The sequence below is a fragment of the Porites lutea genome, chromosome 8 (genome assembly GCF_958299795.1).
Source record: "Porites lutea chromosome 8, jaPorLute2.1, whole genome shotgun sequence".
Lineage (NCBI taxonomy): Eukaryota > Metazoa > Cnidaria > Anthozoa > Scleractinia > Poritidae > Porites > Porites lutea.
The window spans coordinates 19498309-19526143 of record NC_133208.1 but is presented as its reverse complement, the minus strand read 5'-3'; the positions used below and the strand labels follow the sequence as shown (position 1 = coordinate 19526143).

General features: G+C 41.3%; 2 protein-coding genes across 2 annotated transcripts; both read left to right on the top strand.

Moving 5' to 3' along the window:
- LOC140945312 (uncharacterized) lies at positions 1–4192 on the top strand. The gene is made up of 2 exons (XM_073394352.1): positions 1–4056; positions 4172–4192. Exons 1-2 carry the CDS (start codon positions 7–9, stop codon positions 4190–4192), a joined length of 4071 nt encoding a protein of 1356 aa, XP_073250453.1. The 5' UTR covers positions 1–6.
- On the top strand, positions 4132–26620 carry LOC140945961 (uncharacterized). Its single transcript, XM_073395024.1, has 21 exons — positions 4132–9289; positions 9813–10625; positions 12129–12755; positions 13623–14282; positions 14773–15156; positions 15580–15771; positions 16138–17382; positions 17814–18275; positions 18779–19588; positions 20150–20233; positions 20405–20512; positions 20859–20990; positions 21797–21919; positions 22296–22418; positions 22580–22639; positions 23262–23540; positions 23643–23765; positions 24027–24149; positions 24835–24957; positions 25497–25660; positions 26412–26620. Exons 1-21 carry the CDS (start codon positions 4225–4227, stop codon positions 26445–26447), a joined length of 11736 nt encoding a protein of 3911 aa, XP_073251125.1. The 5' UTR covers positions 4132–4224; the 3' UTR covers positions 26448–26620.
- Positions 26621–27835: the final 1215 nt, after the last annotated feature.

Sequence of the window (27835 nt, the reverse complement as noted above, 5' to 3'; positions counted from 1 at the left end):
ACGTCTATGAAGCTTGCAGCATCACCTGTTTTCTCAGTGTTAGATTCTGGTACTAAACAGCGTTTCGATTTAAGCACTGCTCCTCTGAAGACAATCGTTTCGGGTGCAATATTCAAGCAATCCGCTAATACGCAAGTGTCCACGTCTCAATTGACAAGCATGTCTCCAACCTCCTTAAAACAAAAAGCATCAAAGGATCTGGACATTTCAATAGCAATGCAACCGTTGGGTGACGTGGCTTTGAATATAACTGGAATACACAAAGTAACTTTATGTAAGCATTCGAAAGTGAATCGAAACTCAACATTGAGAGGGGGCATACACGCCGGCCTGATGAGAGAAATAGGAAAAGTGAACAGCGACAGTGAATGCATTAGCCAATGTTGCTTTTCAAAAACTTGCGATGTGGCATTTTTGCTTTTAAATCGCTGTTTTCTGATCAGTTGTAAGAACAGAACTCTTTGCGAGAGCGTCCCTGCTAAGACTCTTAAGTTCTCACCTAGACTAATTTACGTACAAAAGAAGGAAATGCTTCCCAAAGAAAGCAGTGGTCAGACATCATTCGAATCATCTGACTATGACTTTCAAAACGAAATAACGCTAACAAGTCATCGATCTAAGATATCCACCTACGGCATCTCAGCTAGCATCTCAGCAAAAGCAGGTTCGAGTACATCAATTCCTGTTCTTACGGATGGAAAGCAAGTGCGCTTTTGCGAGACTTCAGTCATTGAGAAAAATGTAACTCTTCGTGGTGGAATTAAGAGTGGACAATTTACAGATCAAGGAACTGTTGAAAATATACAAAGATGTATTGAACTGTGCTGCAGCAGAGGCAATTGCAGCGTCGCGTTTATGCTGTTAAACCGCTGTTTCTCCGTGTCGTGTTACAATAATACTCTGTGCACAAGCATTCCTGCACGTAGTTTAGTTTTTCAGCCTCAGTTGGCCTTTATTAGAAGAGATTCACATTCGGAGGCTTTGCCTTCTCTTCAATTAAAGAAGATCTCGAAATTACAGGTTAGTAGCAGTACATTATTTTCTACGAGTGAACTCAGAAGAAAAGAAAACACAAGCAGAGTGGTTCATTCCCAAGAAAACTGTCGATATAGAAACGCAGAAAAACAGATGACTTTGCGTGGAGGATTGAACGCAGGCTCATTCTTGGAAACTGGCGTTGTTGCTAATATCGAGCAATGCGTCAATCACTGCTGTCACGCAACTACATGTGACGTGGCCTTTATGATCATGACGAGATGCTTTCTAGTCAAGTGCTATAGCTCCCGCCTTTGTGAAAGTATTCCTGTGCGAAACGTTGGCTACCTGACTCAAATAGTGCACATGTCAAGAGATGAAACCGCAGTGGTACGAGATCTTCTCGCGAGGTTGGTAAAACCATCTTCGCCGAGCTTTAACACCAGAAATGACCTTAAAAGTTCGTCGACATCCTCAGGGAAAGCCTATGAAAATGGTGCCTCTTCAAAGGTAATTGCCCTATCGGCTGGCATCCCTGGAAGTGAGACAAGTCACGAACGTTCAAGGCCCAGCGGTATGGTCTCTGGCCTCCATTTGGGATCTGTGTCTCCAACTATGCCACCCGCTGTACCTGTTGAAGGGGCGTTAATCGAATCAGCCATTGAGCCAGTCAATGGAAACAAACTTGACATTGCTGAATTGATTCAAACGAAAGGTATGTCAACAAGGCGAAACAACACTCGTCATACACTTCATAAAACAATTACGCCATCGGCACTGAAAGAAAATCCAACGTTATCGAGCTCTAGATGGCTTGAAAACGGAGGAAATGTGAGTCTAAAAGGACAGAAATTGGTACCTGCGGGAGCATTAACGGAAGATGAAATATGTCAAAGTGCAGTTGTTTATTACAATGCAACCATGCGTGGAGGAATTAATGCTGGGATTTTCAAGGACCAGGGACCCGTTCAAAATATGCGAAAATGTATTGAACAGTGTTGTCGTTGGCAGTTTTGTAGTGTAGCGTTTATGCTCTTGACTCGATGTTATACCATTGCATGCTACAATGATCATTTGTGCGATCCTGTTCCCGCAAGAAATGTGACTTTCACACCTAGGATTGCTTTCATTTCTCGAGTCAGACGGGATCAAGGTGATTTCACCAATATTTTGAAAAACATCTCGACACCTTCGCCAGCTCTGCTTAGCAGCACTATGGAACGCTCGAGTGCTTTATTCACAGAGTCAAGGTTGCCTTTGAAAAGGGACCAACTTACTTACAGTATATCTCAGTCTACAATGACTTCATCTGCAAAATCTCTCCTACAGTCTTCAGAGATTTATCCTTCACCGACGCAGTTGCTATTTTCCAAGTCGTATACACCTAAAGTAGAATCGCGTCATAGTTGCTGGAACAGCGAACAGAAACTCAATGTAACACTCCGTGGGGGGTTAAACGCGGGACGCTTTAAGGACAACGGGAAGGTCGAGAATGTGGAACAGTGTGTGGACTTTTGCTGTAGAAATGATCACTGCGATCTTGCCTTGATGTTATTGGAAAACTGTTTCACTGTCGCATGTCACAACAAATACCTCTGTGACAGTGTACCTGCAAAAACGGGCAAATACAAATCAAGAATAGTCTATGTTGAAAAGATTCGTTTTTCAACGCCTTTGTCGACTCATCACTCGACAAAATCCTTATCTCTACTTGACGCTGCTCTCCCAGCTATGGGAGGAAAAAGCGAGATAATGACAAATTTTATTTCATCGAGTGGATTAAATTCAGAGCAACTTGAGCTTTTGTTGCGTCCTTCACCGTCAACTGCAGGTGACAATGTCGCAATACGAAGTACGATTTATTTAGAAAAGAAAGCGTCCAGCACACTTTCTACTGGTAAAAACATTACTATTAGCCTAAAACACAATGTTAAACCAACAATGGACTCGTCGGTGTCGCACAACCAACAACAAATTACACCGAGCCTGTCGTCGAAATATATAACATCAACTTCTAAAGTAAGCTTGTTGTCTTTACCAGCAATTGGTATTGGCACAACTACTCCAAGTCATCACGAGCCATTTAAATCAATGAAAGAGGAGGGAGTAAATTCGGGGCAAATACCTGGGCTAGCAAAGACTTCAAAGAACTCTTCACTACTCTCTTTCACTCATCCCTCCTCGTGTCTCAATAGCCCGATCTCTTACAATGTTACGCTACGCAACGGTATCCGATCGGGCTATTTCCGAGACCAGGGGAGGGTTGAGGACATGGATGAATGTTTACACAAGTGCTGCAACTCTGTCAACTGCAATGTGTCTTTCATGCTCAAGCAGCGGTGCTATCTCGTCACGTGCTACACCAAAAAAGGATGTGAGACTGTTCCTGCCAGACACAGCCTGTTTAACCCACGAGTTGCACACGTGCAACGAACCAATGTTTCCCAGCTGATGTCATTCATGGACGAGCAACAGACAGTGAGGCGCCCTCGCACGGGCATTTCAAGTGATCGTATTGCACCGTCTTTGACCCTCCCCGTGCCAATTAAATCCCTTAGTCACGAGAGTAAACATAGCTTAAAAACCAGGAGAGTATCGGGTAAAAAGGAAACCACGCGGGTGACGCACCACCTTAAAGGGAAAAAGCGCAAAGTTAAAACAAACAAACTTGAAGAAATGTTTGGTAACTTAGCAACACACCGCAAAGTTGAGCACGTGATGGTAGCACCACGGTTAAACGAATCGAAAGCAAAAAGTCCCAGAAAAAATCGTCCGAATTCCAAGCAAGAAAATGGGCCTTCTAAAGTCCCCAGAGTTCAGCGCTTCAAAAACAAGCTGGAAAAGAAAAAGAATGAGAAATTGTCAAACAAGGACTTGGAGCAGCTTTTCCGGTTCATGAGGCGCAAGAGCAAAAAGAGTAATCGTAAGATATCAGACTTGGCTTCATTTAATAACACGGAAACTTTTGCAATGAGCTCGATGAATCAGCGAATAAAACCTACTTTTCCTGTGAAAGTGAAAAATGTAACCTCACAAAAGTCGCATAAAATTGCCGACAGTAAAAGTGATTCTGCGTCTCAAGTTAAAGATCTTTTGCAAGAGGAGAAAAAGGCTAAAAAATCAAGTCCTACGAGCTCTGTTAAATCTAAAAGTAATGGCAGTAAATTTCCCGATAACATTTACAAACCAACTACAGTTGCTTCCGGACAGATTGTGACGCAGAAACTAAAATCAAAGAAACAGAAAAGAATGTTCCATCATAAACACGAATATCTGACAACAAAATCCACAGTTCCTTCGCTACCTACACCGACGTCTAATCTTCAACAGTTTGGTTGCACAGCTTTTAAAGTGGAGTATAACAAGACACTGCGGGGAGGTCTCTCTTCAGGCTTGTTTCATGAGGTTGGAAAAGTGAATGATATAAAAACATGCGCCAGTCACTGCTGCAAAAGCGCCATATGTGATTTAGCCTTTATGGTATTAAAACACTGCTTCTTGGTCACGTGCTCAAGTTCAAACACTCGACTGTGCGAAAGTACACCAGCCTTGGCTACGAATTTCAACCCGATCATATCTCGTATATCACGTGGTGGGAAGGACCATGTGTTGGCACCGATGAAAAACAACAAACCAGCTCCAACGGTCAAACCTACTTTCCTTCCACCGACACTATCAGCAAAACGGCCAGTTACGTCAGTGTCAAAAGTCACCGGTACGATGACCTCTATGAGTGAACCTCGTCCGACTGTTAAGCGATTTTCAACGACGCCAAGAGCTACAGGTGTTGGATATAATAGCTCATTGCACTTTATTGCAAAGCTGCATTCCTCGTTAGGCTGCACTGCGTCCTCAACTGAGCAAAATGTTACTCTTAGGGGTGGTCTACATGCGGGAAAGTTCTTAGACGCGGGTAAAGTGAAGGGGTCATCAGCATGCACTGAGTTGTGCTGTAACGCCAGCAGCTGCGACGTGGCGTTTTATGCTTTCAGTCGATGTTTCCTGGTGACCTGCTTTGACGAGTTTCTCTGTTCATCAACGCCATCTTTGTTGCCAAATTTCAACCCAACAGTTACTCATGTTTATCGCCGTCATTTCAAACCAACACATAAACCTGCAACAACTGTACCCGCTATAAATGATGTGTTCCAGGCGATTGAAAATAACACCGAACCCAAGTTAAAACCTGATGGTAACAAAAAGAAAACCTGCAAACATTCTGAAGTCTTTGACGATGTAACCCTTAGAATGGGCTACAACGCTGGGAATTTCACCTCGCGTGGAAAAGTCAACCGTACAAGCCAGTGCGTGGAGTTTTGTTGTAAACAGAGCCCTTGTGATTTAATTTTTATGTTTCTTGATAACTGTTTCACAGTTTCGTGCACAAGTGGTTATGCATGCGGAATTGTACCAGCACGACCGTCGCATTTTAAGCCTAAGATCGTTTATTTCCAGACGAATAACTCCCAAACGACCGTAAAACCATCTATTTTTAACTCCACTATTTCTGGTATTAATGGTATAGAAAAACAACCCGTGAATGTTGTTCATTACAAGGAGGTTCCATCCAGCAAGAAAAATCGGAACTCATACAAGAAAGATTTTAGCCTGATGAACAAAACGATTCAAACAATTGACGAAGAATTCGTGATTGATCCCTACGATAAAATCACAACTCGCAATCTAATAAAATCAACTGGAAACGGAGTTATTCATGTGACAAGTCACAACCCTAATGATCACTCATCTGATAAAATTAGCCTGCACAATAAAACCAAGCATAGAAAAGAGAGCCTTGGGGTCAGCGGGATTGAAAATACTAATGAAAGCAAAGCAGAGAAAAGGATGGATATGATGATAAAGAAAATAGCCGATGTCAGAGAGGAGAACAAACACCTTGAAGGAGAAATTCGCTTTCTTCTGGGAAATCAGAGCAGGACGGAGCAGAAAAAGACGGTTCCATCTTTGGGATCGTCAGTTCGTGAGAGTATAAAAGGAAACTCCACGCCCTCTTTGGCGAAGAAAAAGCCAAAAAACATCATTCCAAACACAAAGAAAAGGAAGAGTGAATTACATCATAATGATAGCTGGTCCGAGATTACCTCCAAAGCCACAAAGAGAGTTGTTCTTGTGGATACAGACAGACCACTTGTATATCCTCCAACAGATGAACACAATATCGAAGAACACAAGATTCAAACACTCCATGCAAAAGTAAATTCAAAAATGCACCATTTGAATACGCTATCAGCAGAAAGAGGAATTAAGAAGCAACGTGGCTTTCCTAAGAACAATTCGAAACAGCTCAATTCTACCAATGAACATTTTATCGAGGAACGAATTATTTATACTGCAAATAGAACAGCCTTAGGTCTAAACACAACGAGAAAGCACCCGGATGTTGGAGTTGAAGAAGGATTGGAAAGCAAGTATGGGCAGCCCGGCCCAGACAAGGATGAAGATGAGTTAGACGACACGACAGACTTGAATACAGACATCCAAGCAAAGCCGGGGGAAGAACTTGCATTGGATAGCTTCGGAAGCAAAGCTAGGGAAGAACTTACATTGGATAGCTTCGGAAGCAAAGCTAGGGGTGACATGAAAAGCAAGGGTGATGATGACTTTCAGATTGAAAAACAGACGGACTCATTGAAGCATGATGAAAAAGTATCAGTTAAGTCGCGGAATAAAGATAGAGAACGCATGGGGGACTTGAACGACCAAAGCAACGAAAAGGAACCTAATGGGCCAGAAGAAATCACAATTGAAGTAGAAAAGGAACCCATGAAATCCAGTGAGCAATTAAAAATCAATTCGCCACATAGACTCGAAAATCGCACAGAAAGCTTCAAGCAAGAAGTAGATCAGTCAAAACAATCAGACTTTCATCTAGATGAAAACAGCAAAAGGGAGAAGGAAAAAGATGATGGCTTCCGCAATGAGAGTCAGGAACAGCTAAATAAACCAGAGAGACCTTCTTGGATTGGCTCGAAGCAAAAAAGTAAAGAAAAAATTGACGACTTTAACCAGCGAACAGTATCAAAGCATCGGTCAAATTTCCAAGTTAATCAACCGAAAGATAACAAAGCTGAGCAAGAACAAGAATTCAACATTCAAAGTCCATTACCTGAACAATCAGAACAGTCGTCCAACTTTAATCTACAACAAAATAATAAAAAGGAGAAAGAAGACGATAATGGCTTTGTCGTTGAAAATGAAACACAGCTAAAGAAACCAGAGGGACTTGCTTGGATGGTTTCGAAGCAAAAAAGTAAGGAAAAAATTGGCGATTTGAACCAACAAACAGTATCAAAGCATCGATCAAATTTTCAAGTTGATCAACCGGGAAATAACAGAAATGAACAAGAACAAGAATTCAACATTGAAGGGTTATCACGTCGTCAACATTCAAACCAATCCGACTTGCATCTTGATGAAAACAGACCAAAGGAGAAAGAAAAAGATGATGGCTTCGGCGTTAAAAATGAAAACAGGCCTAAGAAACCCGAGAGACCTTCTTGGACTGGCTCGAAGCCAAAAAGTAAAGAAAAAGTTAACAACTTTAACCAACAAGTCGTATCAAATCATCTAACAAATTTCGACGTAGATCAACCGGATGAAAACAAAAATGAAGAAGAATTCAACCTTCAGAATGCATCACGTGAACGGATGAGACCAGAAGATAAAGTTTGGATTAACTCAAGTAATGAAACCGAAGATGGTTTGAAAAGTTTTCATGAACAGGTAGTTCCAAAACATGGGCCGGATTTCAAATTCGACGCTGAAAGAATGAAAAGCGATGATTACGTTAGCAAACAAGAAGGGAACTTTGGGATGACTTCAAGACACACAAATAAAGATCACCTGACAAGTTTTCACCAGCAAATAGCTCCTACGGATAAGTTGCATTTTGAATTTAGCAAGCCAAACGATAACGAGGATACCAGTCAAAATGAAGTCCATTTTAAAATCCAAGATATGGATAACAAACAAGAAGGCAAAGTTTGGGACACTACCAGGAATAATAATAAAGATCGTCTGGTGAGTTTCCCCGCGGAGCAGAAAACTCCTGCAAGCAGGGTTCATTTCCTATTTGATAAACACGGAGAGGGGACGAGTAAAAATGAATTTCGACTTGAAAAGCAACACGAAGTAGCAGGTAGTGAATCTGAAGAAACAAATAGCAAAAACGTCGAGAAAATATCCCTGCAAAGTAAGGCGAAAAGTGCCTCTGAGCCTCAATTTACCACGTTTGACTCCGAACCGGTGTTATCCAATTTTTCTCAGCAAGACGTATCATCGAGTGAACATAACATCAAAAAACCAGTTTCTTTGAAGAACGACTTTGGGCACAGCATTAACAAAGTAATAAACGTCAACGCGAATTCATCTTTCCCTCAGTATGTCAGACAAGGAGAGCCAGAAAGGTCACGACAAAGAAAGCCCGAGTTAAACGCAATTTTCGACAAAATAAATGATATCTACAGTCGCTTACAAGATCTTATTGAGGGGAGTTCTCAAAGGACAAAAAATGCAGCCAATAGAAAGAAGGTAGTAGTGGTGAACTCCAGGAGACGTGAAGAACTTATACCCACGGTACCCTCGGTATTTTCTAGTAAGCCTACTACCCAAAGCCTAAAAAGTAGAAGTAAGGGAGGGAAAGCAGTCAATGTTAACTCCAGAAGGAGAGAAGAACTTATACCAACGCCTCCAAGACCTACTCGGAAGACTGCTTTGTCTTACGAGAAAGAAGCAACTCCGTTTCCCACCAAGAAAATAGGATTTGTCAAAGACTATACGACAGACAGCGACAAAGGCTCTGGGATGTCCTCGAATCACCATAAAGAAACACTCATGAATTATATTAAAACCATTTACAGTCGAGTGCAGGAATTATACAACAGAAAAAAGAAGAATGCTCGCTGGCGAAAGAAAGATCGCTTCTCTGTTTCTTCGGAGAAAGGAAGGAAAGAAAGAAAATCTGGTAAAAAGGGAAATCGCTCTAGGATAGCGAGAAAGCACCTGCGAATACCTGTTGAGGAGGCAATGATATTTAAAGAGATGAAGACAATATATAACAACATGAAGAAAATATACCATCAGCAAAGGAAAGTTCAGAAGAATTCTGAAGCGATTGCTAGAGAAAGCAAAAAACAGAGTCAGAGATCATTTATCCCAAGAAGTTTAAGACTTCAGAAACCTGCGACTAAGACAAGCAGGCCACTGAGTACTCTGGATCCTAATAATAAGCAGGCTCGCCCGCTGAACAAAAGCATCGCGGAAGCGTCAGAAAAACCACATGCTCAAACGACTGGTATGTACCCGCCATGCATTGTCTGATTTTATAGATAACCATAAGAGCAAAAGAAATGAGAAAGTACTGAAAACAGGTGAACGTAGTCATAAATCTGCAAGTGTGGCTTACAGATCTAAAAGTTTAATTGCTTGCTGGCTAAAAAGAGATAAGTTGAACTGGAACTTGAATGCGTTAAAACGGAAGAACCAAGGATATTTTGGGGTAATTAGACAGCTTTTGATCCAATATTTTGACTTAAGAAGCATTTGTCGGGACAAATAAGTTAGTTTTTATCTTAACCTGTTTAATTTTTTAGCTAGTGAATGAAGCGGTGGTCCTTACATTTTTCCAGCGTTTTCGTTTTTTCAATATTGCCCTTCTGTCTCGAAATTATTGTAACCCAGTAATGTTGTCTCAAATTCCTTCACTATGTCGTTGACATTGTGATTTGATTATATAGCAGTATTATGACAGATCTTAAGACAGATTTTCCTTTGTTTTTCGTTTAAGTTAAACTTTTGTTGATTCTGTTTTTGTTTAGATAATGGAGATTTCAAACTCTACGATACCGTTACTGAAAGAGGTACAGAACGCAAGGACACAGAATCTCATAGAGTGTTTACCAGCGTGATCAAAGAAGGCGCCATTTCTTCCAGTAACCATGCTTCTTTTCATCCCACCGTCAACCAGTCGTTCATCAATAGAATTGTCGCAGAGATCGAAGCTAAACAACCAGTTATTGGCTCAATCAGGGACAATAAGAAGACAACAACGAGCTCTGCCAATTCTGCAAAGGTTAATGCTCAGAAGTCTGATGCTTTAGAACAGCTCATTGATAATGTGGCCGACAGCGTGGTCAAAGAAGTTACAAAGGAGTTTACAAGTGAAAGTAACAAGCCAAGTAGACGTGTCACGGTTCCTAAACCCCCACGTCGCAAGAAAAAACTTGAAACACGTATGCCTCTTCTCAACGATCGCCGGAGTAAAAAGGACCACAAAAAGGCGCCTCAGGTCTGGAAAGACATCGCCAAGACATTTATCTCCAGTGGCGAACGTGAACTCTCTCCGGAGATGGACCGCAGCGACGAAATAATTGACCACGCGTCGATTGGTTCTGCTACTGAGAGTCCCCCATCATTCACAGTCCCTACACAACAATCCATTGCACATCCACCAAAATCTTCCTTTGTAAGATACAAATCCCGCAGGCCAGATGCCGAGCAGCCGGGTCGAGATGATATACAGCAGCTTTTTAACTCCAAAAGCCATTTGAAGTCTAAACTCCGTTTAAGAAAAAAGAAGCCAATGACACAAAGAGGGAAGAAAAAGCTTACCATTCCGGCGTCTAGTGAAGGTACGAATATGTAGAGTGTATTGTTAGATTCCCAAAGAAATGTGTTGCTATGATCGGCCAGAGCGACTAATCTTAAATCTCCTTAAAGTTTGCACCCTACGTTACGTCCTTACTTTATTGAGTTATAATGCTCATGGTGGAAGTCAACAGTAAAGCGCGCAGACACTTTTGGACATTTTATCTCTTAAAAATACCGCGTGCCTTTAATAACGTGACATTACACGAGAACACCTTCCCTCGTCCCTTACCGTACATAGTTACGTACATTTTCATTGTAAGCTATATTCAGTTTACTTTGTGAAATTAAAAATAAGCAGTTCCAGGCTAGGTTACATGATGAAGTTAATTTAAACGTTATGGCAGCTTTACCATCGAAGACAGTGTAATTTACAACGTGTCTAAGACACAAGAAGATCAATCAATTTATTAAGTCACAAGTAAGGAATTTTAAGCAGATAAGTTTTAGAGTGTGTGCTATATAACCTCTTGCCGTCCAAAAACATTTACATTAAAGTTGGCCTGAAAAAACTTGTTTTAAGGCCTTGACTTTTTTCCTGTTCTCTTTGCACGGCGTCTTTCATTGCGATGATGTTTTTAAACACGACAATGGCAGAATGAATTGGTGGCGAGAAGTTATTTATATAGCCCGGAACATAAAACGATTTTAAATTCAGTTCTAGAACTTTTCAATAGAACATCTCCCTAGAATTTCCTGATGACATTCGACTAAAGAGCTTGACCGGTTAGCATAACATTGTAAGAGATCTTTAAGACCTCTTGCATTGTTATGCTGCCTGGGAAAGCTTCATGTACGTTGGAGAATCGCTTGACTTAACATTGTAAGTTAACCACTCCTTTTTTTACATGTTCCCTACCAATGTGTATGGAAACGCAAAATTCTAAAAAGTAACTTATGTGCTAAAATTAACTGTATGGTATCTTACTATCAATAAATTGTTCTTGCCCTCCATACCTGCAGTAAGACATCATGAAATTCCTAGCGCATTTATAGTATTGCGAGTACACCTTTCTCTAGGCGTATCTACTGACGCCACTATGATTTCTGGATACCACTAAATACCACTAAAGTGTTTCTATCTAACGATTTAACAGATCTCACTTTATTTTTGTCGTTTTGTATTGTACTTAGATTCATAGCGAGAAACGTTTTGCACAACCGTTCGATGTCGCCATGACACCATCTTTAAGTGACAAAATAAACCAAAAATGACTTAATAGAAACAGTTTGTATTGTTCAAAACCAAAGGTAACAAATGTGCCCGTGTAAAGGGATAAAATTAGTTTTGAATGAAGTTTGGCGACATCGGAAAGGTAATGAAAATTTACTTTGATTCCTGCTTGAGGAAAAGCCGTGTAAGGCATCAAATGATCGCCTTACGTGATTTTACATTGTTGAGTTTCTTTGTTTTCAATGACCACCCCCAAACAGCGTTCAAACAGCATTTGTTTACAAGGCATTTTTGATTGTTTTCCATCCCAAAGGGAACGTTGCGTATCTGGTGCTTCACATTGGATTTGAAAGTGTTAAAAATCGTATAGCCCTTGACAACTCCGGCAATAACAACAACGCCATCCTTAGCGCGGAAGTAGGGCTATCTGCTACTGAATCGAAATGTGGTTCTGCCGTGACCTTGCGGGGTGGACGCCTCCTTTTCCCGCGTTTCAACAGCCGACCGCGTGAGGCCATCACGATTGCGTTGTGGTTAAAGCTCGACTCAGTATCCGGAACTGCCACTTTGTTTAAAACGACGGGATCTGGAGCGAAGTATAATTTACACGTAGCCGATGGGATCGTTCGTTGGTCTCACGTTGATGACTTGGGCCACGTCACTTTTAGCATGGAAACGAGGCGGATGGTAGACCCCCTTGACTGGTTACACGTAGCTGCGACGTATGATGCCCATATCAATAAAAGCAAGATCATCCTGAATGGAGAGGTCTTCGATGAAAGAGAGGGGCACGGATTACTGTCACAGAACTGGGATGGCGAAGTAGGAATCGGAATTCCCGAGGGTATCCAAGGGCTTATGGATGAGTTCTACATGTATAACCACGCCCTTGCAGCGTCAGATCTGGGAGATTTGTCAGAAGAATGTAACCCTGGAGCAGGTAACATATGTTTTAAGCAACTCTTGACCATTCTGTTGTATCATGACCCACCGTAAGTTCATCTTTGACAAGATTAGGCAATCCTTTAAGAAGATTAAATGAAGCCATTATCCTCCAATCTATAAGCGCACAAGGGGGATCATTATAATTATTTGCAGCCGTCCGTATAAATTCTCAAACTCACCATATGAGCTAAGTTAATATTTATATAACTGTGTGGAGTTAAATGGATCAGCATAAGCGAGAAACTTAAGGAGAAAGCAATCATGGTGTTTATTATGCATGCGTCTCACGTTAGTCAATTTTTTTTTTTTGGCCCTGCATTCTTTTGTAAAGATTACGATCTATAATAAAAAAAAAAACATACAAAAGACAGCAGTCATTGGTAATTCAGATACTGAGTCAAAATAGGAAAATCAGTTACACGTTATTGCCTGTAAAGATGTTACAAGCCATTGTCCTAACATGCCTTAGCGTCATCTCGTACTCAGATCTCGCTCTTTAGTGCGCTTAGGTGATCCGATTGTGAGAATCGAATAGTCATAGAGAGATTAGAGCATCTGTCAAATAGCTTAATAACTCGAGAGCTTTTTTGGCAATAGACATTAAGCAGCAACTCTTAAGATGCGTTCCTTTGATATGATCCGGATAAGCATTCATGATCCAAGATCGTAAATCGGAACATAGAGTGGAGGGACAAAAATACCTATGAATCCGTGTCCCGGTGAAATTAAGTGCTTCCTCTGACACGCCAAGATCCGAGGGATCTCGGATCATAAATCCCGCTCCTATGATCATCCTAAGGAACGCACTCAAAGTTTTGTAACCTTTGAAGTCGAACTTACAAAAAGATCGATCTGTTTAAAGGTGGAGCCATTCCCGTACAAGAAGGAAGTTATGATGGCCTCATTCCGGAAAAGATGATTCAAGATGCGATGTCGTTCCTTCATCCTAACGTTACAATGTCCACGAAGCAAAAGAAGCCTACTTCCACTACTCTTGCAGAAACTCCTACCACGGCGAGACCACTGACAAGCTCCACAAGGCAAAATACCCCAACGACCACACCATCTACCACAACAGCGACAACAACTTCTAAGTCAACCAATGTAACTCCAACGGCAAGAACGACTCTATTGTCTACTACATCACGGAAACCTACGTTAAATGTACCATCTACAACACTCACTGATAAGAAGCCTGGGATAAACAGTGTTTCACCCACGATTACCTTACATGAAGAACCAAACTGTCAACAGGGGATGGTTTACTTTAACAGCGAGTTAAGGGGTAGAATGAACGCGGGGCTATTCATAGATTTGGGCAAAGTAAGAGGCTCTGCTAGCTGTCTGAAGCTCTGCTGCGAGATTGCTTCATGTAACCTTGTTTTCATGACACGTGATAGGTGCTATGCCGTAGACTGTTTCAACAATGAGCAGTGTGAGCCTGTACCAGCGGTGCCCTACAGAGATGACATGCCCAGCGTTTATTACGTCACAAGGAGTGGCATTTCTATCTTAGACCAAGGTAAGTACTTCGTTAGTTGGCTCACATGTGGCAGATCTAAGGAGTGAACAATAGTAGTGACAACTATAGAAGTAGCTGTTTTACTTATTTTCTCATATGTAAACCCAAGGGCTTTTCCTGTAAAGGAAGCGCAAGCTGTGACCAATCCAGGGTCCCCTAGGACCCATCAAAAGGTACAAGCGGGATGGGACATTAAAGTAAAAGAAGTTTTGTGTACTTTCCTGCAAGGACCTTCTTTCTATGTACAAAGAGAAATCTGCAAACGGCAGTTTCCAATGACAAAGGAGCTCTTTTTAATGTATCAAACAAAACTGACGATATCTCGCTAGTTATAATTTATTACGTTACTTAAAAAATGAGTTCAACACGAGCGGGAAACTGGTAAAAACGATCCCAAGAAGCATTGAGTTCGCATATGGTATCCAGTTTTAATACGTTTTGAATCATGTTGTGTCCGACACAATTATTATCTGCCTTGTGTTCCTCACAGAAATGCGAAAATTGGAGAATCCGACCACCCCAAAACCCACCGCACCACCTCCGACAAGACGAACAACAGCGATTGACATGTTCTTTCCATATCAGCCAATTTCCCCTCGACCCACTCACAGCTCGTCGGCCACAAGGCAATTCTGCGCCCAGGGGATGTTTTTCTACAATGTAAAGCTTCGTGATGGCTGGAATGCAGGTATGCGACTTCAGGTAGTTCCTGTGAGAAGCATGGCAGAATGCGTTGAACTGTGTTGTGATGAGCCCGCCTGCGATTTTGTCATGTTAAAGAAGAGGAAGTGTCATACGGTGCGATGCAGAGTTGGTGATGCTTGTACGGTCGAAGAAGGAGGGGATTACCAGATCTCGTTTGTCAGCAGACAAGGTAAGAAAATACAGTGCTTTGCGCGCTGTTTTGTCGGGTAGATACACGCTTAGAAAACTTCAGCATTGTGTTGAAAATAAGTTGAAAATAGTTTTCCGAGAATTTTTTCTTTTTGTAAATTTGAGAATCATATCCCGGCGGCTAGTTAAAAAATTTTTTGAATGTGGGAGGGTTGAGTTTTTCTGTTTGTTTTAGATTTGTTTGTGTTTGTGTTTGTATGAGTGCATCCGTGAGGTAACCTTTCCCTAGAGTGGGGCTCTGATAAAGTAAGAGAGCAGAATATGATCTTGCCAAATTTAGGTGTTTGCTCTTCAATGGTTTCTAACAATTATATCACTGTCTTGTCCGACTAGTGTCTTGCCTTCCCTTATGGTAAGTTGCTCTTAGTATAGTGCCTTATAATCATGCAATGAATTTTTGTAGCTATGGTCGAAGACGAAGTTGTATCCCCACCAACACCTACTCCTCTGCCGCTTAGTCCTCTTGGTGGAAATATGGACGATCTGCCTGGTGATCACATCCATTATCTTTCCCTGTACCTTGGATTTGATCACGTGATCGGCTCCGTGGCGGTCGATGGATCTGGCCTTAATAACGATGCAAGGTTGACTCAAGGTAATTACTTCAAGAACATTGTGTTCTTTTCATAAGAGGCCAAGCTATCATTACGTCAAACGTTTCCCTTATTTCTTGTGCCAATAAGTTGAATTAAATTTTCGAAAAGATAGATAAAAACCGGGTCGTAATTCTTTTGCTTTGTAGAACGGCGCCGTCATCTTCTTCAGTTATATCGGCGATCTCTTAGGAAAAAAATAATACCCTAAGTTCCTCGGTTGTGAAGAAACGAACGAAAGAACTAACCTGTTTGCTCTGAATTTTTTGTTGTATGGAAGGCACTGAGCTTTGCACAAAGCACAAAGAGCTGAGCACCTTCTCATAACGCTGATTTCTCATGTAAGCGTTATTTTCGTTTCTTTGTAGGTGCTGAGGTAACGACACCAGGGAAGCGTGGTGCTGGTATTAAGCTGAATGGCGGCGATATTCTTCTCGATGGTCAGCACTTCCGCGAGAAGCCACAGGAGGCGGTCACCATTGCATTATGGGTAAACCTCTGGAGGACCGGTGGAGTACATTCCATGTTTGACACCATCGGTGGTCATTCAATCCACAACAAAGGACAGTACCACTTTGAAGTGTTCGACGGAAAGGTGAGATGGTTCCATCGCAACGAGTACGCTCAGGAGATCTTCCATATAAGAACTCCCCCAATACTGCAGCCCAACCTGTGGTATCACATCGTTGCCACGTACGACTCTCGCACTCATCTCGCCAGGGTATTTGTCAACGGTGATTTAGTAGGGGAGGGCCACGGCAGCGGCTTGCTTTCCCTAGACTGGGAGGCTAAGGCAGGCTTTGGTTCTCATTCTGGTCGCAGGATTTTACTTGGTTATATGGACGAGATTTACATCTTTAGACGAGCCCTCCAGGAAAAGGAGATAGACCGATATTTAGAAAACCCGAAAGGCTATTCGCAACCACAGTCGAATTCTGATCTCATAAACAGTGAGAGTTACTCTGACAGTTTCTCTGATATGAATACCAACTCAGTTTGGTTTTCAAAGCCTTCCAGTCATTTGACCGATGCTCCTTTTGCAAAGCCTAACAGTGCCTTACATTACGAGGATCAAATGGAAGGGCCTACAAACGCTAGAACTACAGGTTCGGCTATTGTTAGCGCTGTAAGGCCACCGTCACTCCCCTCCAAGGAATCCCAACCTACACCTATGACAACAACTAAAGAACCTGAAACAACAACGGCTACGAAAGCCACAGAGAAGAGCAACAATCAATCCTCTACGGTGATAACGACAACTATGCCTCCAACGACCACACCATCGACGAACAAAGCAACGTTACCTAAAATCAAACCTACCAAATCAACGAATTCAAGCGTCCACCCCAAGTGTAAAAAAGGAAACGTGTACAGAGACAGAGATCTTGTAGGTGGGTTGGGCGCTGGGAATTTTACGGACAAAGGACCAGTTCGTTCTATTGATGAGTGCATGGATATCTGTTGTGGTTTGGATGAATGCTCTGTCGCTTATATGGTCGAGAACAATTGTTTTGCAATTAGTTGCAAGGAAGAAAAACAGTGCAAGACCTTTGTAAAGAGTCCTATAGAGAATACCCCTGTAATTGGATTCATTGGGCGACACAAACTCGGGGGTAAGTTTTATCTTGCTGTTAGGTACATAGAAACCTCGATAAAACAAGGGGCCAAAGAACTGGCCTAATATGTTCCCCATAACGAGGTTTCGTTATATCGTGCTTCCCTTCCATATATTTTACTATTACTGGGGCGAAGAATATCATTCGTTATACCGAGTACTTCGTTATATAGACGTTCGTTATATCGAGGTTCCACTATAGTTTGTTTGAGGTGATGTCTTACGAATTTACATTTCTCTAAACAATTGACAGTCTTTCAACTTTAACCTTTAGCTCATCAGTGGTATTTGCCCGCAATTCCCAACGCAATCCTTTATTACAATGTTCCCATTTAGCATTTGACTGGCAGAATAGTCTTATTTTGTCGTTAAAAAGAAGTGTACCAAATGTTGAGCTCTGATCATCATTCTCGTTGTTTTAACCTTCAGAATCGACCTCATCTCATGTTGAAGCAGAGGAAGCAACAGAAATGCATACTCCCTCGGTCAACGATCTTCTCACCGAGCCAGATTCTAATCTGAAGACTTCTTATACAGACGAAGACAAAGGCTCGGCATCGAACTTGATGAAGTTGTTAGTAACAACGAAACCCACTCCAAGCACAACGTTCCAGCCCACAATGTCCAGTTGTTCCCACAGTAAACTATATCGTCACGTGACTCTGGTGGGCGGACTTCGCGCGGGTAACTTCACACGGATGGCAGAATTTACGAATATGAATGAATGTGTCCGAAGATGTTGTTCAGAGAGATCATGTGATGTTGCCATCCTTTTGAGAGACACGTGCTTTGCGCTTCAATGCTCAAGCCCTGAACTTTGTAGCGCGAGACCCTCTAGGCTGAGGAACTTCTCTCTCAAAATGATATACATGTACAAGAAGAATGGAAAAGGTTGGTGCTTATCTATTAAAACTGTCAATATTTCTAAAGTTTTTGCCAATGGGAAGAAAAAGTAACCACCACCAGGGAAGAGATCAACGTTATTGTGATAACCCTCCTAAAATTTTAAGCAATAGTGAATACCATATGCTTCTCTTGTAAGTGACCACCCCCAAGTTCAAAGAAGATTGGAACTTCCTCATCTTGTAGTTATGTTCACAGACGCTATTTTTCCTTTTTGTTGACGTTGACGTTGTCGTCGCCAAAAAGTAAACTTCTTACGCAGTGAGAGGTGGTTCTTGGAGAAATTTTGTTTGTTGATGCTAATACAAAAAAAGTAGACTGACTTTACGTAAAGCTAGGTTACTTGGCAATTAAGTTCCAGCAGCCTTTTGTTCTTTTTGTTTGTTGTTGTTTTTGATTGTTTGTTTATTTCTTCGTCAAAAGTTAACCATAAGTTACCAACTCTTTGGCAAAAGTATGCCGATGGTCTATTTTTTTCTTCTTCTTTTCAGCTTGGGTCAAGACTACGCAAACCCCGAAAACAACAGAGCCATCCTTGCAGGACCTTCTTGGTGAGGTTAAGCCCACACAGTCTCCAACAACTCCACCGTCCCTAAACAACATGCTGGGAATCCCTCGCGTGGAGAACGGTCACGTGACCACCCCGAGACCTTCAACAGAGTGCTCTCAAGGACTGACCATCACGAATGTCATACTGAACGGCGGTATGGGAGCAGGCGAGGTTGCTCAGTTCCCCCAAATAGGCGACATACAGCTATGTATTGAGAAATGCTGTTTGTCCGCGACATGTCATGTGGCTTACGTTATTCAAAATGTCTGTTATACTGTGACCTGTTTTAGTCGTGATCTTTGCCGAACGCGCCCGATTGAAAACAAGGCAATAAATTCAGCGATTTCGTATATTAAGAGAGGTGAGGTCGCCATGTTTAGTAGTGCAGCGGAAGCCAGCGTTGCAAACCTTGGCAACACGACTATCGAGCCGATGGAAAAGCCTCGAGTTTCCCCGACTGCAAGTGCGAATTTAATCTGTCAGAAAGACAAGACGTTTTACAACGTACAGCTCAAGGGAGGCCAAAACTCTGGTGCGTTCACAGAAAGAGGACTTGTACCAGATATCAGCCAGTGCGTTGGATTATGCTGTGAGGATCAGTCATGTGACTTGGCCTACACTGAGGGACAGCGGTGCTACACAGTAAAATGCTACAACCCAGACACGTGTCGGCTGATAGAGGCCAGTCACCTTTCAGTGGGGACTGCTATGGCGTACGTTGTTAGACTGAGAAACAAGGATGTTATGCAAGGTATGCAGGCTCTGATGTTTTGTTGCCTGAGCGCGTTGACGTCTAGTGGAACCTGCCAATTCGATGCTCAACGAGAATTAAAAGTAGTTCCGGTAAACTGGGCTTTAAGCTTCCGTTAAAAACTTATTAAGATTTTATTACTTGCTGTAGGTTAACAAAGTCAAGCCCTTTTTAAATGCTGTGAGGGATTTACCTTAGTTTTTTTCTTCCACAAGCCTCTTTTTGAAAACGAGGGCAAGTGCGAAATCATTGATATCAAAATAATACAAATGAAACTAAATTTTATATATAGGGTTTTTTCTTAGCCTCGTTTTAAAAGTGAGGGCAATGGCCCATTGCAACGCTCATAGATTGGGCTCCTATAAACATCTGAGATGTGTATGCGAAAGTTTATGTGCTTTTTTGGGACTTGGTGGTTTTTCTTGCCAATATTTCAAACTTAGGTCAATTTCAACCAAGTTTCATGCTACGTGTCTTTAAAACATCGATAAAACCGATACTTAAAGATAGCTGGTAACTAGTCTGATGAGAAAACAAATTAATGTATTGCATATTTCACAGTTTCCTCACAACCAACCGAGCCGACGACAAAGAAACCAGAAACTACAAAAATGACGACAACAAAAGCGAGCCCAACGACAGAAGGTGAGCTTCATTATTTGAAGTTAAAGGTCAGTCCTTGTTCATAGTTAAAAAGAACAAAAAAACCAAATGATTTATAAACCAGGACACTGATCTTTCGAATCAAAATTTAGCAAATTTTTACTTTTTCGTGTCATGAAAATGATAAGGTAATTTTCTTTGTCTTTTTTTCAGCCGTTTTGCTTGCCGACAACAAACACAGGAGTCAAAATGAAGAAGATGCGAAGCGTCCATTACACCTTCATAAGAACAAGTTACACAAGCATTACCACCATCATAAAGGTAATATAGGCAACGCGGTCGTTTCTAATTACTCTTTTCTACCATCGGGGGAAAACTTGCGTGACAGCCAACGGAATGGCCTAATTTGCATAATAAGAAGAATAACGATATCTTCGAAAGGTGCATAATGTATATGTTGAAGAACTCAGTTTTGATGGTCACTTGGTAGAATTTAGGTAGAAAATTCATTTGTTTGACAATGGCTAAGCTAAATAAGGCCGACGTTTACCCTTCTAAGCTGCATGAAAATGGCTTTCCATTACTTTAATTTTAATGCTTTTTTAATGAATCGTTTCCAAGTATCAACAGTGAAAATCACATTATGTCTTTTTTCTTTCCAACTTAGTTGAAGGTAAAGAGAAATGCCTGGCAAAGAGATATGGCTGCCAACACTACTGTGTTAATCTCTCGGATGGGGGACACCGCTGTATGTGTCACCATGGTTACGTGTTGGCATCAAACGGAAGACACTGTGAAGGTAATTAGAATTAGCAAAGAAAGAACTGCGTACAAAGTGCTCGGATTTATGGATAGGCCATTGTGAGGTTATATTTGAGACTGGATCAGTCTTACGTGGAATTGCACTGTCGAGCAATATTGGGGAATGAATATGCCATTAGCATGATAGCGTCATTTTACTACTACTACTACTACTACCACTACCACTACCACTACCACTACCACTACCACTACCACTACCACTACCACTACCACTACCACTACCACTACCACCACCACTACCACCACCACTACCACTACCACTACCACTACAACTACCACTACCACTACCACTACCACTACCAGAAGCCATTTCGTTTTTCCTTTTATATTTACATTTGACTATCCCAGCGAGGTTTAAATAACAATAGCCCTAATTTGCCTAAGAGAGAAAAATTCTGAAGGATTCTGGTGGTAGTAGACAATCCAAAGGACGTCATCATGCAAATCGCCTATTCTGACCCAGTTTTGAGCGCAACTTCGTAATAGTAGCCAATGAAAGAAGCGATAGCGTTTCCAAAACAATCCCAAAGTGCGCTCTGTTCCAGCCTCGACTTCAATATGACCGGATCGTTCAAAAGCTTGGTAATCCTATAGAAAACTTTTAACAAATCTAAGAGTACAGTTCCATATTTTAGAACAAGACAAATCATAACTAAGGCAAAAGTTAAGTAGTCCACTTTTTGACATACATTTGTAATAATTAGGTAGAGATGTTTATTTGTATTGCAAATCAATTTTTCATTGATGGTTTTATTTTATTTTATTTTTTCTTTATTTTTGTAGACGTCAATGAGTGTAGAGATAATACTCATGGTTGTGAGCATCAATGTGTCAATGACGAAGGAAGTTTTCGGTGCGAGTGCCGCAGTGGATTTATGCTCACTAGAGACCAATGGCATTGTGACGGTAAATTCTGCTAATATTGCTTTCACTGTTACTCTATTCATCCTACAAAACATTGAACTATGTAGAAGTGTTTTCACTGAGGTCAATCATTAATCAAGCGATTTTCCTCTTTGCAATGGGTCAATGGATTAAAAAGAAAAATCAGTGCGCGAAAACTTTCAAAAATGGTTTAATACAATTAGAATAGAGTACAGCTGCAGCGATGTAAATCTGTCCAACGAGATCGAAGGTGAACGAAAAAATTGCACTGCGCAACCACTTTAAAAGAACATACCTTTTCTGTTGTCTACCCAGTAAATGTGTCTTCTTTCCTTTTTTATGAAGTATTTATATATCTATTTATTCATTGGTTTATTTAATTATTTATTTATTTCAGACTTGAATGAGTGTTTATTGGGTGTTCATAGTTGTTCTCACTCGTGTCATAACACCCCTGGAAGTTACGAGTGTTCGTGCGATGACGGTTATCAGTTATCAACCGACAAACGACACTGTTTAGGTATGTTTCTTACACTGCTTCTTTCTTAGTTCAAGGTCAATTTTAAGATTTTATGACTGTTTGCAAAAAAAAACAACTACCAGCTCAACATTTTGTGCGTAGACTCAAATACACTGGGTGTTGTTATTGGAGTAAAGAGTAAATGGATTGTTTATTTTCAGATATCACAGAGGTGGGATCTAAAAAGGACCAAGATCACCAGTCAGTAGCCGGACTGGAAAGTAAGCAGCAATTCCTTTGCCTCCAGCCTAGTCTAACCGCCATTTGCATACAGCTCTCTTAAGACACAATTTCTCATAGACGAGCATCTATCCAAATTGCCAAAACTTTCCCGGAAAAGCCCTGTTGTTGGAACCTCTTAAAGGCGAACAACTCTCGTTACCGACCACGACCACTTTGTGGGGTGACAGTATTATTTTTTTTATCTTTCTATTGCTTTTAATCTCTTGTAAGTGAATACCTGACTCCAGCTCTGGTCTCCATATTCGCTGTGAATACTTTGATATTCAGAGAATGCGAAGAACTGTTAGCGACAATACATGGGGCCACCGTTTGTCTGGATCTCTTCTCAGAAGAGAGACCTGGTGTTAAAATCTACTATTTTGTGGTAATGGCTTGCAGCAGGCTCGAATGTATGGCAAAAATCACAGATGCTGAGTCCAATAACTACTTCAAACAGCCAACGGCTTACTTTACTGGCAAAATCGTGGGGATGCTCCGTCTTATGCTCGAAACGGTCTCTACTAAACGAATTAGGGAATATTCATGCGCTTCTTTTCCAACCTTCATTTATTGTCGATAATATTTAACTTTAATTGACAACTTTCTTTCATTTTTTTGTAGTTCCAACAACAATAACACATGGCCCTAAAGATCTTACAGTGGCCCAGGGCAAATCTGGGATATTTCACTGCAGGGCCCGTGGTCACCCACCTCCTCACATTGCGTGGGCGTCAGGACCAAACGGAGACCGACCCATCCCCTCTGAGGATAGGTTTAGGATATTACCGACCGGGTCCCTGGTTATTGGTCGCGTGAATTTCACAGATCAAGGGATGTACCGCTGTGTTGCGTCAAATCCCGCCGGCAGCGCTACTGCGGGAGCGACTCTTACAGTAACAGGTACATACCATCATCTTTTTTAGCAGTGTTACCTCTTATGTTATATTCACTACATTGAACGAAGGTCATAAGAAGTTAACATATCCCTCTAAACACTTCTAGATTTCAATGAGTGCAGCGCCAGCAGTAATGACTGTCAGCAGGTGTGTGTTAACACACATGGCAGCTTCCGGTGTGAATGTCATTCCGGATTTATACTAGAGAGAGACAGGAAGGCTTGCCAAGGTACTTTTCTTATATAGTTATTTAGGTTAATTATTTCAATGTTCTTTGATATGGTTATGTTTTCCTTAATAACTATTTTGTATAATTCTGACCTCATTTGGAAATGAAAGCCTTCAACATAACACAAACAGAACGCATTTCATTGAGAGAGTTAAATCGAACTCCCATTAAGACGAAACTTGTTTTGGAATTAGACAGTCCTTGCTCTCCTTATAAAGTGATCACGTTGACTTACATTTTAATTTTGTCTGACATCTTCAGATGTGGACGAGTGCACTTTAGGCAGCCATTTTTGTGATCACACTTGTCACAACACAGCAGGCAGCTTTACCTGCAGCTGCAAATCAGGATACAGGCTTTTAGCGGACCTCAGAACATGTACAGGTACGAAAATCCTGTTTTTTGGAGGCGTTATCTGTGACTTATTCAGAGATGCTTGCGAATTGCCCCGATAAATAACTAAGCTAGCCTGTGCCAGGCTGTCGATAGTAGGGACGTCGTGAAAATAAAACAAGCCAAGCAAAGTAAGGCGTGCGCGATCTTGGGAAAAGGGGCTGTAGCGGGACAAAAATGGGAGGAACCCTCGCGCGTTTTTTTGCATCGCTTTTTCACTGCACGACTGCCCTACTATCTTGAAGCCTGGAACAAGCTACACTCACCTCGTTAGGGGATTCGAACGATCAACAGTGAATGACACATTTTATTCTTAAAAGCTTTTACGTGCTATTAAGCGAGACATGTGTTATAGGCATGTGAAAATCTTGAATGCAGTGAACCACCTAACGCCAAATAAAACTTCACCGGTACTTATTGTTTTCGGACCTCGATTTATTGAGATGTTTTTACCAGACGTCACTTCAAGGCGTAAATAAACCAATTGCAAGACTGGAGATGCGACAGAAGGGCACTTTAAAAATTTGGTCGTTGTGCCAGTCTTAATACAAGCCCTCCAACTTTAAAGAAAGGAGATGCTGGGCCCTTCATCCGACCATCCGAAAGCTACGCAGCATAATACTACTTTTTTCCTCTGTTTTCTAGTTGACTTATTTTATTCACTTTGTGTGTTTAGACATAGATGAGTGCTCAGAGACGCCACACGACTGCTCACAATTGTGCAACAACACCAAAGGAAGTTATAATTGCTTTTGTCTGAAAGGATACTGGCTGACTAAAGACAACAAAACATGTGTTGGTAAGTTCAAATAAATTCTTATGCAATTCTTGAAGAATCTTGTTATTTACGTTCATCAGCAAATACTTCTCTCCTTCCCCACTCCACCCTAGTAAAATTTAAAATGCAACAAATCGCTCCATAAAAGGTAACACGGATTCCGGAATCTGGGAAATTTTTAGTTGCGGAATCCAGAATTCTTGGCCTTGGAATCTAGAATTCAGCTCACAGGGATCCCGAATCCAAGTTCCGCTGACAAGGAATCTGGGTACCAGTATGTAGAATCCAGACTCCATAGCGTACAATCCAGGATCAAGACTGACTTGGATTTCCTGACATGGGGCGTTAGAAAAGGAGATAACCCAAACTATTCACAATTGGTCATCGTCAACGTTTCTTTGTGTTCACTAATCATTACTACTTGCCAATCCAACTGACCCCGCCGTCGAGTCAAGACAGCCTCTATTAAGCCTAATCCAAGTCTTGAAAAAAAACAGCAAAACCTAGACGGTTTCTCTACTACCACCTCGACTAATGGACAAATTCTTTGTTGTTCTTAGATCACCACACTATGCTAGATAGCTCCAAGCCAGCGACGCTTTCAGCTGGGATGGGAGCATTTGTAGCGGTGACGACAGCGAGTTTGCTTATTGTTATCGGCACTGTGCTGTGTGTGATACGCCATAGAAGAAAAGCCCGACTGACGGGTCTTGATATAGCTGAGGTAAATCACCGTTTTGTTTTTAAGTCTATATAATTTGTAGTTCGCTTGAGACTGGGTAGGAGTCTTTTTTCACATTGCATTATGGGATTTTTTGGTGGAGGAAACTCGATGCAGTTTTCTGCGCAAACTGGCATCAGCCAATGAAAGAGGAGATCACTTCCTTGAGGCTATGTTCACACTATATCCGATAGCTTTTGCGTCGGCACTAAAACCATACCGGATAGGACTTCTGTTCACACATAAAAACAGTGATTTCGGTTGCATTTCTGTGACGGAGCGAAGCTGCGCTGCGCTGATCTCGAAAGTGGAGAGTCACATATCGGATAGGATCTGTGCCACAGTGTGGTGCAGTGTGAACAGGTATTCGGACCGTAGAGGACGTGAATAAGTAGCAAAGAGGACTGGACCAACTGCCGGACGGAAGCAAATATTCAAGAGTGAGGACTGGGATTTAGTTCACCAAACCTTTTTGGCCAAAGGCTCCGGCATGATGATCGATGTGTGTGAACGACTTGCTCCAGTTCTGTGCCGTTGCTGTTCACACTATAGCGGATAGCTTTTCGTATCAGAACGAAATCATCCGGAATAGTGTGAACACAGCCTCAAATAGCGCTACAGTGTGATTCGACTCAATACTAATGATCAGTACACAATAAGCCCTTGTTTGGGCTGATTTGTCTGCAGCTTACTTTTACAATTACCGTTTACACCATATCTAATTAACCGCTTGTCTCTTTTCTGTTCCTTTTAGGAGGGGAAAAAATCTCTGTTTTCCTGGACGGAATAAAAGTGTTTTGTGCCGTTTTAGCTGGACCGGCGTGCAGTGGTCTTAATCCTATATAGCTTGGCTAACGTCGTATAAACAGTAGAAGCCTTTATTTTGATAAAAACACTATTTTTGTATCTTTTTTACTGAAATGTAAAATGTCTTTTAAAAAATAATAAAGTTTTTTCTTTTTAGATTTGGTTCATTTTGTGTTCTTTTCCTTTTTTGAGTAAAATTCGATATTGAAGTGAAAGTCGTGAATGAATGAACGGGCACCAAATTAACGTGCTCAATTCAGCGAAATGTGCTTTATATATGATGTGCTATTTGCCTTGTTAATTTTTTTTTCGCCATCCTGTTATGTCGTAATAATACTTCTCAAACTCATTAATAATTCATTAAGAAAATACAAAGGAAATTAATGTTTAATGAGTGTTTGGAAATCGGATGAAACACTGCTTAGTATTTGCATCCTTAATTTCTCCTTCAAAAATGATTTTGTTTGAGAAGAAATATCAAACATTCGACACAGTGTTTCATCACCAGATGAAACACCTCGAAGTTCGTCAAAAATACTCCGCTGCGCGTCGTATTTTCAACTCTCTTCTCGGTGTTTCATCTGGTGATGAAACACTGCATCTCATGTTTGATATATTACATGAATTTTGACTGTTACCCCCATTGATGAAAATCTTAGCGCATCTTTAATGACTGTTTGACTGCAGATGTTGAGTCACTGTTGTTTCTAAAACATGTACAGGAAGGATACGAAAAGGAAGGGTAAGAAAGGTCTCGGGCTGATCAATTCGACACTTCAGCATCATTCCGGGCATTTGTTCCTTGTCCTTACCAAGAAAGTTGACTCTAAATGTGGAATTTGACCTTCTCCGCTAGGAAGAACGGGGGATTTTGAACCAAAAGTGTAAAAATCTCAAGTGAGGCCTACGAACGGACTTGCCAGGAAGGCGAAGGGGCTGGGATCTAAATGAAATAAGCTTCAAAAGTTTAAATGACTCGGGCGGTTATTCGGGGTAGTGACTATTGAGGCATTGTTAACAACATGCGTTAAAGGCAGAATTGGTTTACGATCCTTGGGTTTTAAACTATTACTATAAGCTCGAATGTTAAAGCACGCGCTTTGCACAGAATACTTAATAGAAGCTACTCAACTCCAGTACACTGTAAACTTTTGCGCCATAAAGCATGGAAAAATTAAACCACTTATTTTTAACTTAAACCAGGATCTATGCAAGTTTGGGGGAACAAAAAAAATTGATTACATAAGAAAAGAGATCAACTCCCACAGGATTTGTTTGGAACACAAACATCAGTAGCCGCCGTTTCATTGTATTGGGACACCTATATGGCCGCCGTGACGTCATGTTGGTGTCCCAAACCAATCCCGTGGA